The 13,283-nt window shown below is 55.0% G+C and overlaps 4 protein-coding genes across 4 annotated transcripts; 2 read left to right on the top strand and 2 right to left on the bottom strand.

The window, feature by feature from the left end:
* Window positions 1–1,356: 1,356 nt before the first annotated feature.
* On the top strand, window positions 1,357–2,876 carry ColSpa_10643 (cell cycle serine/threonine-protein kinase hsk1; the record flags this gene model as incomplete). The annotated part of the gene is made up of 2 exons (XM_049276855.1): window positions 1,357–1,642; window positions 1,702–2,876. The coding sequence occupies 2 exons, from the start codon at window positions 1,357–1,359 to the stop codon at window positions 2,874–2,876; spliced, it is 1,461 nt and encodes a 486-aa protein (XP_049132812.1).
* A 613-nt stretch (window positions 2,877–3,489) lies between these two features.
* ColSpa_10642 (60S ribosomal protein L27a) lies at window positions 3,490–4,366 on the bottom strand (the record flags this gene model as incomplete). Its single annotated transcript, XM_049276854.1, has 5 exons — window positions 3,490–3,540; window positions 3,601–3,838; window positions 3,971–4,064; window positions 4,121–4,239; window positions 4,344–4,366. 5 exons carry the CDS (start codon window positions 4,364–4,366, stop codon window positions 3,490–3,492), a joined length of 525 nt encoding a protein of 174 aa, XP_049132811.1.
* Window positions 4,367–5,142: 776 nt separating this feature from the next.
* ColSpa_10641 (ATP-dependent DNA helicase chl1) lies at window positions 5,143–7,971 on the top strand (the record flags this gene model as incomplete). Its single annotated transcript, XM_049276853.1, has 4 exons — window positions 5,143–5,310; window positions 5,367–5,816; window positions 5,870–6,586; window positions 6,637–7,971. The coding sequence occupies 4 exons, from the start codon at window positions 5,143–5,145 to the stop codon at window positions 7,969–7,971; spliced, it is 2,670 nt and encodes an 889-aa protein (XP_049132810.1).
* Window positions 7,972–11,119: 3,148 nt separating this feature from the next.
* ColSpa_10640 (uncharacterized protein) lies at window positions 11,120–12,542 on the bottom strand (the record flags this gene model as incomplete). The annotated part of the gene is made up of 3 exons (XM_049276852.1): window positions 11,120–11,759; window positions 11,844–12,071; window positions 12,298–12,542. The coding sequence occupies 3 exons, from the start codon at window positions 12,540–12,542 to the stop codon at window positions 11,120–11,122; spliced, it is 1,113 nt and encodes a 370-aa protein (XP_049132809.1).
* Between the last annotated feature and the right edge of the window lie 741 nt (window positions 12,543–13,283).

Genomic DNA, 13,283 nt, shown 5'->3' with positions numbered 1-13,283 from the left:
CAAACTGCAGAAGAGGGGGCGATGGGACCAGTTGTGCGTCCGAGAGAGCCGAGTTGCTGCGGAATAGCCGCCGTGCTTGGTTAGTAAGGGGATGCGCCGCGCCGGAAAGGAGGAGTAGGAGGGAGAAAAAAAGATGAAAAGGTCGGAAGAAGCGCAGTCGGCGGTCGGACTGTGTGATGTTGACGATGTCGAGCCGATAGCGTGCGTGTATGCCTTGAATGTTTTTTTGCGGCAGTTAGGCACACAGACAATAGGGATAAACGGCCAGAAACACAGACAATGGCCAATGACGGAGGGCAAAGCGCCTAGCAACGGATGGTGGGATTTTGTTTATTGTTTTCTTTCGTCTGGGACGCGACCGGGTCTTTTTCCTCTTTGCGTCGTCTCCAATTATCGGAGGTGCGGGGTCGTTTCTGCCAAAGATGATTGGTCAGCATGCGTATTGTTTGGGCCTTTCCAGGGACCATCACACCGCAAACTGGCGGCAGGTGGTTACAGCGCCGCCCCTCCCACCGGCCGAGTCTAGAGCCTTTAGAAAGCAGCTGCGAGCCCGCCTTGGTGCATCAGAAATGGGACACATGAAAAGATTCTATTGACTGAGAAAACCGACGGCAGAAAAAAAAAAAAATACTCCCAGAAGAGCCAAATAGGAGATGCCACCTGCAGGAAAAAGGAACGCCAGAATCCCCCAAGACACCAATCAAGACGACTGGCAGCGGCTCCCTGCAACACCCCCCAACCAACACTGGCTGCCGCAGTGCTATTCCAGTTCCTCCTGTTGTTGTTGCTGCTGTTGGTGTTACTGCCCCGGCCGTATACTCTGACGAACCGACCTCACTCACTGACTGGGTTGACACGAATAACACCACACCCTCTTGCGTTGGACCATAGAAACCCTCTCCCTCTTTGTCCCCTCAAAACCCGCCTCGGATGACGCAGTGTTCGTCCCAGCGGGATTCCTCAGCTGGCTTCAGTCAACCCAATTTGGAAGCCATCGATCAATTGACTCGCTTCGGCCAGGGCCTTGACGTCCAGGCCTGGCACCGACACGACTGGGCGACGCCACCGACAACACACCAAGCACCGACACATCCACCACCAACAACACCACCACCGCAACCACAACCACACGCGCACACTCGCGCTCGACCCCAACAGCCACAGCCGCAACCGCAACGGCCTCCGCAACCACTTCAACCACCGCGACACCACCAGTCCAACGCCCCAGACACTGTCTCGAATTCTCGCCGTGCCCCCTCTCCCTCCCATGCCCCGGCAGACGCACCCACCGCTCCCGCAGACCTGCGATTGGCCCACCGCCCAATGACCGCCGAGTCTCGACCACCCTCACACTCCATGGCCACGGCGACACGCAAACGAAGCCGTGAGGCCTTTGAAATTCACGAGGATCCCCCGCACGCCCGCACCGAAGACACAGAGATGATGGCCGACTCCGAGCAACATACCGAAGAGGTCGACGAGGAGGAGGAGGAGGCCGACGATGTCGACAACGACCGCTCAGACGAGAGCTCTGACGAGGACGACGTCGTCGACTCGGGCGTCCAGCGCGACATGGACCGTCTGCAAGATACCTTTCCTGGCTTCCGTCAAAAGTACCGTCTGATCAAACGAATTGGCGAAGGTGCGCTCCCTCCGTCTTCCCGGCACCCTGCGTGCTTGCTTGTTAACATCCAGCCCCAGGCACTTTCTCGACCGTCTACAAAGCAGAAGACATCCAGTACGACCGCTACGACAACGATTGGGACCTTGAAGAGAGGGATAATCCCGCTGCAAAGTGGACGCCGCCGCCCCTGAAGCGCTACGGCAGTCACACGTCAACATCACGCGAACCGCGCCGACGCGCCCGTTATGTCGCCATCAAGAAGATCTACGTCACCTCATCCCCGACGCGTATTCTCAACGAGCTCGAGCTGCTGCACGACTTGAGGAACTGCGCTGCTGTGTGTCCCCTGATCACGGCCTTCCGCTCCACCGACCAGGTCATTGCCATTCTTCCCTACTTCCGCCATGAGGACTTCCGCGACTACTTCCGCCAGATGAAGGTCTCGGACATGGCCATCTACCTCCGTAGCTTGTTCACCGCACTCAAGGCAGTCCACGACCACAAGATTCTGCACCGCGATATCAAGCCCACCAACTTCCTCTACGACCCCCAGTCCCGCCGCGGCGTGCTCGTCGACTTTGGTCTCGCCGAACGCGAGGGCTCCGACAGCAAACCCTGCTTGTGCCATGAGAGCCGAGAAGTCCGCAAGCAGAGGATCAACAGCAGCGCGGCATCACAAAACGGCCCCCAGCAGGGCTATCCCAAGACGGACACTCGGCCGTCGAGGAGGGCAAATCGTGCCGGCACGCGCGGCTTCCGTGCCCCCGAGGTGCTCTTCAAGTGCACGGAGCAGACGACCAAGATCGACATCTGGTCAGCCGGCGTCATTCTCCTGACCATCATGAGCAAGCGGTTTCCCTTTTTCAATAGCGCTGACGACGTCGAGGCCATGATTGAGATAGCGACCATCTTCGGCGTCAAGCGTATGAAGCAGGCCGGCCTGCTGCACGGCTGCATGTTCGAGACAAACATACCCACCGTGGGCAGCGCCGGCTTCTCACTGGGAAAGATCATCCTTTGGTCCACATGCCGCACCGACGGCGGCAAGGACGGGCAGCCGGGCATCCCCCTGACTGACGAGGAGAAGTTGGCCGTCGACTTTTTGGAAAGATGCATGGAGCTCGACCCGGCCCGACGCATCAGTGCCAAGGAGGCACTGGAGCACGAGTTTCTCCGGGAGCCCCAACCTAAGCAGTCGGTGGAGGTTGCCGATGTCGAGGATGATGACGAGATGGATATTCTGCAGGCGTAATGATAATGTCTTCCAACAAGAGATGATGCGTCTTACATTATAGTGAGGGAACATTCTCCACAGGCATGCGTGTGTACAATTAGACGATGCATAATGGAGATGGGGAGTTCATGGATTTTGACGCGAACGTTGGCATGCTCCAACAACGCGAGACTTGGGAGGGGTGTCGGGCGCATTGGGAGGCAAAGACTCAGTGGACACGGACACAGACACAAGCACAAACACACATAAACAGAGACAAGAACAAGTCGATGTAAAGTAATACCATTTAATCGTTCCCGTCCGTCCTGCCTTTTGATGTCCCAGAGACGCCACTAAAACACACGAGACCAAACCACCAGAGTGATGCTACGACGCCATGATTGATCGATTTGAAGAGCCTTTTTTGTATTCGGTAGAAGTCCCTTGGGAATTCTGATCTTCATGCTATGCGAAAAGCCGTGTCCCCTTTGGGGCCTTTTCCCATGTCCTTTTCTCGCCAAGCGCAACGCAAAAGTTGCGTTGATTTCCGCGGTACGCCGCCCGCTCTTTCCGTGGCTGCATGGCCAATCATTCCCAAGCTACATTCATTGTGTTGTAATGCGCGGAACCCTCCGTGAGGTGTTGACCGAATTTACGCGACGAGCTCAACGACACCACCGGCCTCGGTGATCTTCTTCTCAGCCTGGGGAGTGGGTTAGACGGCGGTTCGGGGGGCACAAGGTTGAGTGACGGAAATACTGACCAGCTTGGAAACCCAGCGGGCCTTGACGACGATGGGGACCTCGGGGAGGCGGCCCTTGCCGAGGAGCTTGGAGTAGCCGAAGGGGAGGAGGTCGATGACGGGGACCTTGTCGCCCTTGTTGGCGAGGTACTCCTCGCGCTTCTCAGCAGGGACGAGGGTCCAGAGCTTGTCCAGGTTGATGACAGGCTTCCAGAAGTGGCTGCCAATGGTTAGTACGGGACGAGGCCGAAGGGATCCTCTGGTGCGGCTCTGGAGTGCTGTGCGTTCCGACGGTGGGTACCCGAACAGCATTTTCCATGCTAGTGGGCGTCTAGAATGATCGAGGAGCGTCGAACGCAACCCAGTCGAATTCGACCACACCGTCTAGAACCGCAAAGGGCCGGGAGCCTGGCACCAGTCGGATTCGGGGAGTACATACTTCTGCTGCTTGTGGAAGTAGCGCATACCGACCTTACCGAAGTAACCTGTCAAAATGTTAGCCATCGAGTGAATTTCCTCGCGAGGCAACAGATGGACATACCAGGGTGGTACTTGTCAAGGTTGGTACGGTGGTGGTGCTGACCACCGGCCAGACCACGACCACCGGGATGCTTGCGGTGCTTGCCAACACGTCCGTGACCGGCGGAGACGTGTCCGCGGCTGGAGAGAAGAGAAAGTCAGCTTCCGGGTACATTTGGAAACGAAGACATTTCTCCCAGGATCGCAGACGGCAGAGTTGGTGGTGTCCATCCATGACCGTCTACCCTCTTTCGAGAGAGACGGTCATGTGCGATGGTGTCCTCCTTTTTGCTGGGGAAGCAATGTTGACGCCCTTGTTTTCAACATGCTGTCCCCCTCTACCGCCGCGCCTGCACAACAATATTTTTTTCCTTCTTCAAGGTTCCATATCCATCAACGGACGAACGACGACAACGCCGCCCAACTCGTATCGGCTCGAATGGGCGAGCGAGTGCGCGCCGCCGCCGCGACGACGTGGACCTGAATTATTGCATCGGAGCGGGACGGGATCATGAAACGTACTGCTTGCGGGTGCGCGAGAATCGGGTAGGCATGGCGACGGCTGTTGGGGTGGTCGACTTGGGGTTAGTATCGCTGAGGGAACTTCTTTTCGCAAAAGTTCGCGGGACAAAAGGAATTTGTGAGGGTTGTTCTGCGCGTCGGCGTAGCTTCGGGAAATCGCTAAGCGGGCCGGAGGGCAAACCCTACATGGCCCGTGCTTAGTTTTCTTCACTGTCCTTCCTCTCCACTGTCGGCTTAGGTAATCGCTTCTACTCTGCGTCTTGGTCCACCTGGCCCAGTTGACCGAATGGCTGGACCATGCAGCTTTCACACCGAGGTGAGGTTAGACCATTTCCCCTTCCTAGCCTTTCGTCAGCTCAAATCTGTGTTTTCCGTTCCTAAGCGGCATCACCCCTGGCGATACGGCCCCACCCGCCGGTATATGCCGTTGTTGATACCAAATAAACTTGTGACCGACACGTCGGAGTACCAGTTCATTTGCCTTGGCTTATTAACGAGAGGAACGTGAAGTTGTTTTCTATGATGGCTGACAATCTAGTCGGCGACACGGACTTGCCTGTCCCTGATGGCATTGACTTTCATCACCCTTATACGCCCTATGATGTACAGACTGACTTCATGAAAGCCGCTTACAGCGTGCTACAACGTGGTAATGGACAGGTCGGCATTCTGGAGAGTCCGACGGGCACCGTAAGAGCCAACCAAAACTTGAATGCGGCCGTGTCTGCATACTGACTCCTGTGCAGGGCAAATCTCTCTCCCTGATATGCGCCTCGTTGACATGGCTTCGGAATCAGCGTGTCGAGGAGCACGAGGCATCTCTCAGAGTCAACTTGGACGACTTCAAGGATGAGCCGGATTGGATCGTGGAGCAAATGTTGCGACGCAAGAGAGAGGAGCTAGCTCGGACTTGGGAGGAGCGAGAGAAGAAACTGGAGCAGATCCGTCAGAGAGAGAAGGACATTGAGGCCCGCAGCGCCAAGCGACGCCGTTTCGATGAAGGGCCCTCGAGGTCGAGGCTCCGTGATACTGACGAAGACGATGAGTGGCTGCTTGATGAACCAGATGCATCTGGCCCAGGCGACGGAGACGCCATGAGCGGTCTCAGCAAGGAGACCAAGGACATCCTGACAAAGTTCGGTCTGGGGAATCTCAGAACGGACCAAGAGGAGGACCAAGTCGCGGACGGGATCAAGGTGCGCAGAGCCCCTGTTACTGCTGGGCACGTTGGTAACATGATTTTCCTCAGATATACTATACGTCAAGAACGCATTCTCAACTCACACAATTCATCCATGAACTGCGCCGGCCCACATTTCCGTCGTCCATACCGTCCTCAATCGTGCAAGGTCAAAGTGAAGACGAGCAGCTCGCCAAAGAGCCAGTCAAACACCTGCCCCTATCATCACGCCAAAAGCTGTGCATCAACCCGTCTGTGGCACGCCTAGGCAGTCTCTCAGCCATCAACGACCGGTGCTCGGAGCTCCAGAAACCAAAATCGAAGGACAAGTGCCCTTACACGCTGAAGGAAGACAACATAGCCCAGACGCACCAGTTCAGGGACACTGCCCACGCCACCCTGCCTGATATCGAGGATCTGTATCATCTCGGCAAGAAGCTGTCCGTGTGCCCGTACTACGCTTCACGAGCGGCAATCGCGGGCGCCGAGATTGTCACTCTGCCCTACCCCTTGCTCCTGCAGAAGAACGCGCGAGACGCTCTTGGCATCAAGCTGGAGGGCAACGTTGTGATTGTCGACGAGGCGCACAATATCATGGACGCGGTGGCCAATGTCTATGCGTCCGAGGTCAAGTTGAGCGAATTGAGACGGGCGCGGCAGATGCTCGGCGTCTACGTTAAGAGATTTGGCAAGAAGCTGAAGGGAGAGAACCGTGTCATGGTCGGACAGGTGGGCAGGGTAATTGAAGGTCTCAGCGAGTGGATGGACGGGCAATCGAAGCTCAAGGTATGCTGTTGTACTCGCTCTCTGCTTTTCTGCCACTAACTGTCCCGCAGAGTACTCAAGGCATCGTGGACTCCAAAATCCTCCTCCGCTGCAAAGGCGTGGATCAGATCAACTTGTTCAGGTTGATCCAGTATATCCAAGAGTCGAAGCTGGCATACAAGATCGAGAGTTACGTGGCACATGTCGAAGAGGAAGCGGCTGACGCCAGCCGTGGCAAGGCACCTCCGAGATCATCCACGCCAGTCCTCCATATCCTTTCCTCCTTTCTCATCTCTCTTACCAACCTCAGTTCCGAGGGCCGCATATTCTACGAAAAGCCGGCGACTGATCCGTCAGACATACAGCTCTCGTACCTTCTGCTATCCCCAACCCACGCGTTCTCGTCAATCGCGACGAGTGCCAGAGCCGTCATCCTTGCAGGCGGCACCATGTCTCCTTTTGACGACTACAAGTCGCATCTTTTCCCATATCTACCGGAATCGAAGCTCACGACACTCAGCTGCGGCCACGTCATTCCACCGTCAAACCTATGCGTATGGACCTTGGCAGGGTCGCAACCGGGTCCTAGTCGGTCCATCGATGCTACTTATGAATTCAGCTTCCAACGAAGGGGCGACACGGCGATGAAGAGCAACCTTGGGTTGACCATCTTCAACATGTGCAATGTCGTTCCCGATGGCGTCGTCGTGTTTTTCCCTAGCTACGGATATTTGGAGGAAGTGGTCGCTGCGTGGAAGAGTCCGAATTCAAAGGGCGCCACGTCGCTTTGGGATCGAATTCAGCAGAGAAAGCAAATCTTCAGCGAGACTCGCGGCGGCTCCAGCGACGAGGTGCTGGAGGCGTACAGCCAGGTCATCTTGGGTGACGGCAGTGATTCGAGACCGGGGGCGGCAGCCAAGCCTCGCGGCGCTCTGCTGCTAAGCGTCGTTGGCGGTAAGATGAGCGAGGGCATCAACTTTTCGGACCGCCTGGGCCGCTGCGTTGTCATTGTGGGCCTGCCGTACCCTAACATCAACTCTCCCGAGTGGAAGGCCAAGACGGAGTACATCGAGACTACGACCGTCCAGCGACTGACAGACCCGTCGGGAACTACGAAGATGCCGAGAGACGAGGCACTGGCGGTCGCGAAGCAGACGGCCAGGGACTTTTACGAGAACGCGTGCATGAGGGCCGTGAACCAGAGTATCGGCCGGGCCATCCGGCATCAGGGGGACTATGCGGCCATTGTACTCGTAGATCGCAGGTATGGGACGGACAGGATCCGGGGGAAACTTCCAGGTTGGATTCGGGGTGGTTTGAATGGCGATAGCCATGAAAAAGGGCTGCCGCAGCTGATGGGCGCGCTCAGCGGGTTCTTTCGATTGAAGCGGACGGGAGTGTCATAGTTTCGACAATGTCAGCGGACACTACGGTCTAAGAAAGTCTGTATTCCTGGTCAGCCATCGAGGATACCGCGATGTCCATTGAGACCACCTAGCAAAGGGAACAAGCCAACATGACGAGCATCGGCATCTGTACCATCAACCTGTGACGACCATCATAATAGCGACCTTTGAACAAGGATTGGCTGTGCAGCACTGAGTAAAGTCATTTAGAACACTCATCCATATTTACCCTTGGGGGTAAAAGGGGGGTTTGGGGGAAGGTGAAGAAGTAAAAGCAAGTTCAGCCACGTCAATATCGAGCTGGAAGAAAGAGAGGGAGAAGGAACGGGGAAGAATTTATTTTCAGAAACCTACACGGCAGCTCAGGGTCCTTGAATTTTCTTCTCTGTCATCTGGATACTGAACGGTTGGGTAGCATCGGGCTATGAACGGCAATGAGTCGTGCTCAGCTCCCCCTTCCCGAACGCAAACTGGAACTCTGGGAATCGACCCTCCAGCATTCAATCTTGGTAACGTTTACAGGGTCGCGCCAATCCCTGCAACTCTTGGGAGGCTTGTTCGCGAGAGCAACTGTTGGATGCTGACAAAGGTAATCCCGCATCATCTGATCCAATCCTTGGGAAGCGGGCAGGGGGCGCTGAAGGGCCAGAAGGGCCAGAAGGTCGAGACAATGTCAAGGGAGTTTTCAGCGGTCCTCAGGGCATGGGAAGCATGTGCGAAGATTGCTACCCTGACGCGGAGCAATGGTCGCTGGATGCATTCGTTTGCCCTCACGAGGCCCTGAAAATTGTGTCGACAATGTGGATAGAAGCTTGGACTCAAGGGAGGGAGGCGGTTGGGTGTCGGAGTCGACTCCGGGAAGATTAACCTTGGGTCACACGTGGAAGTAGGCTTGAGCACGCAGAAGTGAAACAGGTTGAGCAGACAGTAAGGATGCCACTGGCATCCAGCACTGGCTACTTGGGGGCCGAAGTGCCTTAGTTAGTCGACTTCTCCCACGCCCGGGCTCGTCAGGATCAAGCCCCAATCATTGCCACCCTAAGCCCGGAACACCCTCCGGCGCGGGCAGCGCTGATGATGGCGGGAGGCGGGTAAGGAACAGTAAAAGCCACAGCATTCTACTAGCATAACACAAAGGCAAGGACCACCAATCACGTCTCGGGTACAAGTCGGAGGTCCTCCCAGCCAATATAAATGACCGGAGACTAACCCGCCAATGACAACACCTCCTTGGGCACAATAGCCCCTCCCCCTCGCCGCGCCTGAGTATCGTGATTTTTCTCTTACACACACTTCACTCTCTATATAGCGGGTTGTTGTTGGGCGCCGTCAAATACCCATGGGCGGCAGACACCGTGTCAAGTAAGGCTTGGTTCACTGTTCTCTTGCGCCCCGTATGATTGGAGTCTTGACATCTGGAGGGGTCACACGAAGGACCCCTCCTGTACGATGGAGGGTCTGATTTGGTAGCCGGGAGCTGTTTGCGTAGACAGGTACGGGACGCACTGGAAACCCTAAAACGGCGACTCTGCAGGTGCTGGAGGTGACGCTACACCACCCACTGCCGTCACTTCAATGGCCTTTGAAGCTTTAGCAAGGGATCAAAACCTTGCACCGGCAAGGCGACTTAGAGAAGAGAAGGACGCAACCCCGAGATCCCTGGTGGCGAAATAAAATATTTGAAGGGTCTTTGCCTAGCCCCGTCGGTGTGGATGAGCATTTGTTCCAGTTCCCCTCCGTCCATGGTCATGGTGATCGTCCAAGTATTTGGCTGTCATATCTCATGGACAAGCACTGGGACGCGGTTTCTACCCTGCCCGGATTGATAAATGGCAATCATGCCATGTTCTGTCTCCCCCGGTTTTATTCATGGCCAAACGATGACGTGCCGGTTTTGGTTAAGTACATATCCATTCCCCCCCCGATAGCGTTCCCCCTCTCTCCCCTTTCCCAAGCTCTGCCAACTCTTATCGTAGTACCTCTTACTTCTTCAATATACCCCAAGTTCGCAATTGTCCAATCCTTATCCTCTCGTTTTCAGTCGCTTCTTGTTCGTTATTGTCATGTATTGTTTGGACACGGACCGCGCAGCGGGCTTTTACACGTATGCTAGTAGAAAGAACAGGGTCGATAAAGTGTTGGGACGGATCAGAGGGCGTACCGTTCTGTCTCGTCGCGTCCCATGCAAAGTATTCAAACCTAACTATCTTTCGTCGCGTGATATGAACAGTATTCCCACACAACTCTCAACTCGATGAGCCTTTCACTGCAACTCAAACGCGACCCCGAGAACCCGAATCACTATCACGATCGAGAAACGAAAAGAAATGATACCAAGCGGAGTTTCGAAAGACCAAGATACCCCTAGAGATGCCTACGACCACAGCCCGGTGCCGTGTCCTTTGATGCCCTTTTGTTGTCCAAAGCATTGAGCAAGCTCTTGAGCACCAAGATGGTTTGCGTCACCCTCAGCTGAGGATCTAGTTCACGAACTTGCCCTGTCAATCGCGCTTCGAGTCTGGCCAGGTACAGAGAGGCATGTCGGCCGTTGTCAGCCTAGGAGAATGTCCAGCGTGTCCAAGTGCGCGTTAATGTGTCTGCCATGGTACAGAAGGCGTGGCCGACCGCTGAATCTCGTAGCAGCTTTGCCAAGGTGCGGAAATGCGAATCGAAACATTGTATATCCCGTTTTTGCCAAGTACCTGATCTGTGTCCGTTGAGTGTTGTAACATGCCTTACCTCCCACTCGCGAATCAAGAGAAAACCATCACAACCCTTGGAGAGAACTCACGCAAAGAATTATAAAGCCATGAACACCCGAGACGTTTCTTGCTGCAGCCTTTCGGCCTGGTCTTCATTATTTTACTGCTTGCGTACGTACTTTTGCCAGTCGTTTTTGTCTTCAAACACCAACATACCCACGCCAACTCCATATTGACCAAAATGCCAATAGCCCAAGCTCGATCTCCAGTCTCCATGCACTTCCTGAATCGGCTCTGGCGGAGGTGACTCCCAATAACCAACGGGTTTGTAAGACGGTGGCGACTTCGCGAATACCTATTGGCAGCGCACCCTGGGTCTTGACCTTCCGCGCAATGTGTTCGACTCTGGTGATACCCTCCTGTCCTCCATCTGGGTTGCCAATGTCTCACACTTCCGCGTCGGAACCGATAGCCTCGCTCGGCATTTCCGGCGCTTCCCTCCCCGACGCAATCACCGTAAATTCGTTGAAAATCGCCAGCTCCTCAAACTCGGCCGCTAGCTTGTCGACATGCGCTGCCGCCGGATTTACCGTCGCAAGGTCGAGATCAACTATAAACGGCGCCTGCACTTCGTCTTGCACGCGATGGTGCTTCGCCTTCTCGTTCGAGTCTTTGATAATCGCCCTGGCCTCCGACGACGCCAACAGACCTTCCCGCAACGCCATCGACAGTAGACTTCGGATAATTCCCTGCGAAAGCCGGAAAGGGCGCTGCAGCCTTTGGTAACCCAAAATACATGTGCGAAAGTTGGCAAGCTTCTCGGAGTTTTCGGTGACGTTCGCTAGTTCTCGAAGGGTGGCGTTTGCGGAGTAAAGGAGCGCAGTACTCCAGAGGAAGCTGTAGGATGCAGAACTACACTTCTGGAGATAAGTAATGGCGATCCGACCTAGCTGAGTTGCCGAAGCGAGGCAAACGGCCTCGGGAGACGCCTGCTGGGAGGTAAAGGACTCGAGTCGGACTCGCATCGCGTCGCCGTGTTGAATCAGAGGGCGGAAGAGATCCAGTACAAACGCGTGGAAGTAAATACTGTTTTCGACCCCACATTAGCTTTTGTTCTTGCATACACTTGGGACTTCTCGTCTCCGACGCGATTCCGAGAAGGTTACTTACTGCAGGAGCAGAACGTGATGGATGCTGTCTCCACTTCGTACCAGTTCCAACGGCAAACCGTCGGCCCATTCCAAATACCGTCTATAAAGCACCTCCATGTGCGCGACCATGCTGTGGCCCCCCACTCGCAAACTATTGCCATAGTTCATCCAAATCATCTCGTGGGCAATCAGGGCCAGTTTGCATACGCGCGGGAACGTCGTCCCCATGTAGGCTGGGAAATGTGGTCTGTCAGGGGATTTGGCGTCTTCGAAGTCGTCTGCATCTCCTGGGATGGGCGTTCTCGGCGGGTAGGCTACTTTGCACGTTTGGTTTTGCGCGCATCGTGTTCTTCGAAGTCATCATGTTAGCTTTCAAGGGGAAAAGTCGGGTGGACGAATACCACTCTTGTTACCCGCAGAATGCACAGCAAAGCAAGTTCTCTGCAAAGCCTCGAACGAACGACAAAACTTACGTGATGTATACAAAACTACCCCAGGCCGTTTGTGCTAGTGATTTCTCCCAGAGAAAGTCAGAAGATCCGTCTGGCCACCTCACGGCCATTCCCTCGTCGGCAATGCCAAAGAGCCCTATGCTTTTGGCAAGATCAATGGCGTGGTCCAAATGCTCGGTAGCGTCTGTGGCACTTTTTGCGTGGCAGGTTGACGACATGCTCAAGTAGAGCAGAGCAGCCACCGTGCTCGGAGTTGCCAACCCCATTGCCGTCTCGTGATCCAAAAGCTGTTTTGCCTCGTCGTAGAATGCATAGCTCCAATTGGTCGCCTCCAAATCGTATGCTGTGTAAGCCTGCTGTTCCACGGTATTAGGGTACGTTCGTCAATCAAATTTTCCGAGAAGAGCAATGCGCCTCACACAAGCCCAACTAAGTAGGGAGCTGACAAGGAGCCTGGAGCAGAAGCGCGTCCCACCCGAAACCAAGTCGTCGAGAAATAGGTCAACGTCGAATAGCGCCGTAATCGCGTGGTCTGTTTCCAGGTACAGAGAAACGGATCTCCTAGCTGCTAGACTGGGGATTTTTACCCCCGTCCACGCCAGAATGTCCGCGTTTAGCAGCCTTTCGTCACAAAGAGGCGGGAATTCCAGCGTCGAGGTCTCCCGGTTGCCGGGCTTGCTTTGAGAACCGAAGTTGAGACTGACGCTACTATCTCTAGAGTCCGCATGCATGAAACGAGTCCGGCCGGCGGACGACGACGACTCGGATTCCGTAGGAGGGAGGGGAGACGGTGTGTCCGTTGACATTGGCGAGAGCCTAGTTACATCCGAGTTCAGTCTTCCAGAACAAGCTTGAAGTTCGCCACAACTCGCAACGCAGCCGATTTCAATAGTAATCAAAGCCACCACTGGATGGCTTAAAGCTGCCCATGATTTCATAATGTCTTTAGTAACAAATAACAACTTACCCTGTTGAAGGTGATTCAATGGTGACGGTTGGAGTGGTTC

The sequence above is a fragment of the Colletotrichum spaethianum genome (assembly GCF_022836535.1).
Source record: "Colletotrichum spaethianum MAFF 239500 DNA, contig37, whole genome shotgun sequence".
Taxonomy (NCBI): Eukaryota; Fungi; Ascomycota; class Sordariomycetes; order Glomerellales; family Glomerellaceae; genus Colletotrichum; species Colletotrichum spaethianum.
The sequence above is the reverse complement of the archived record's forward strand: the minus strand, read 5'-3'. Positions and strand labels throughout refer to the sequence as shown.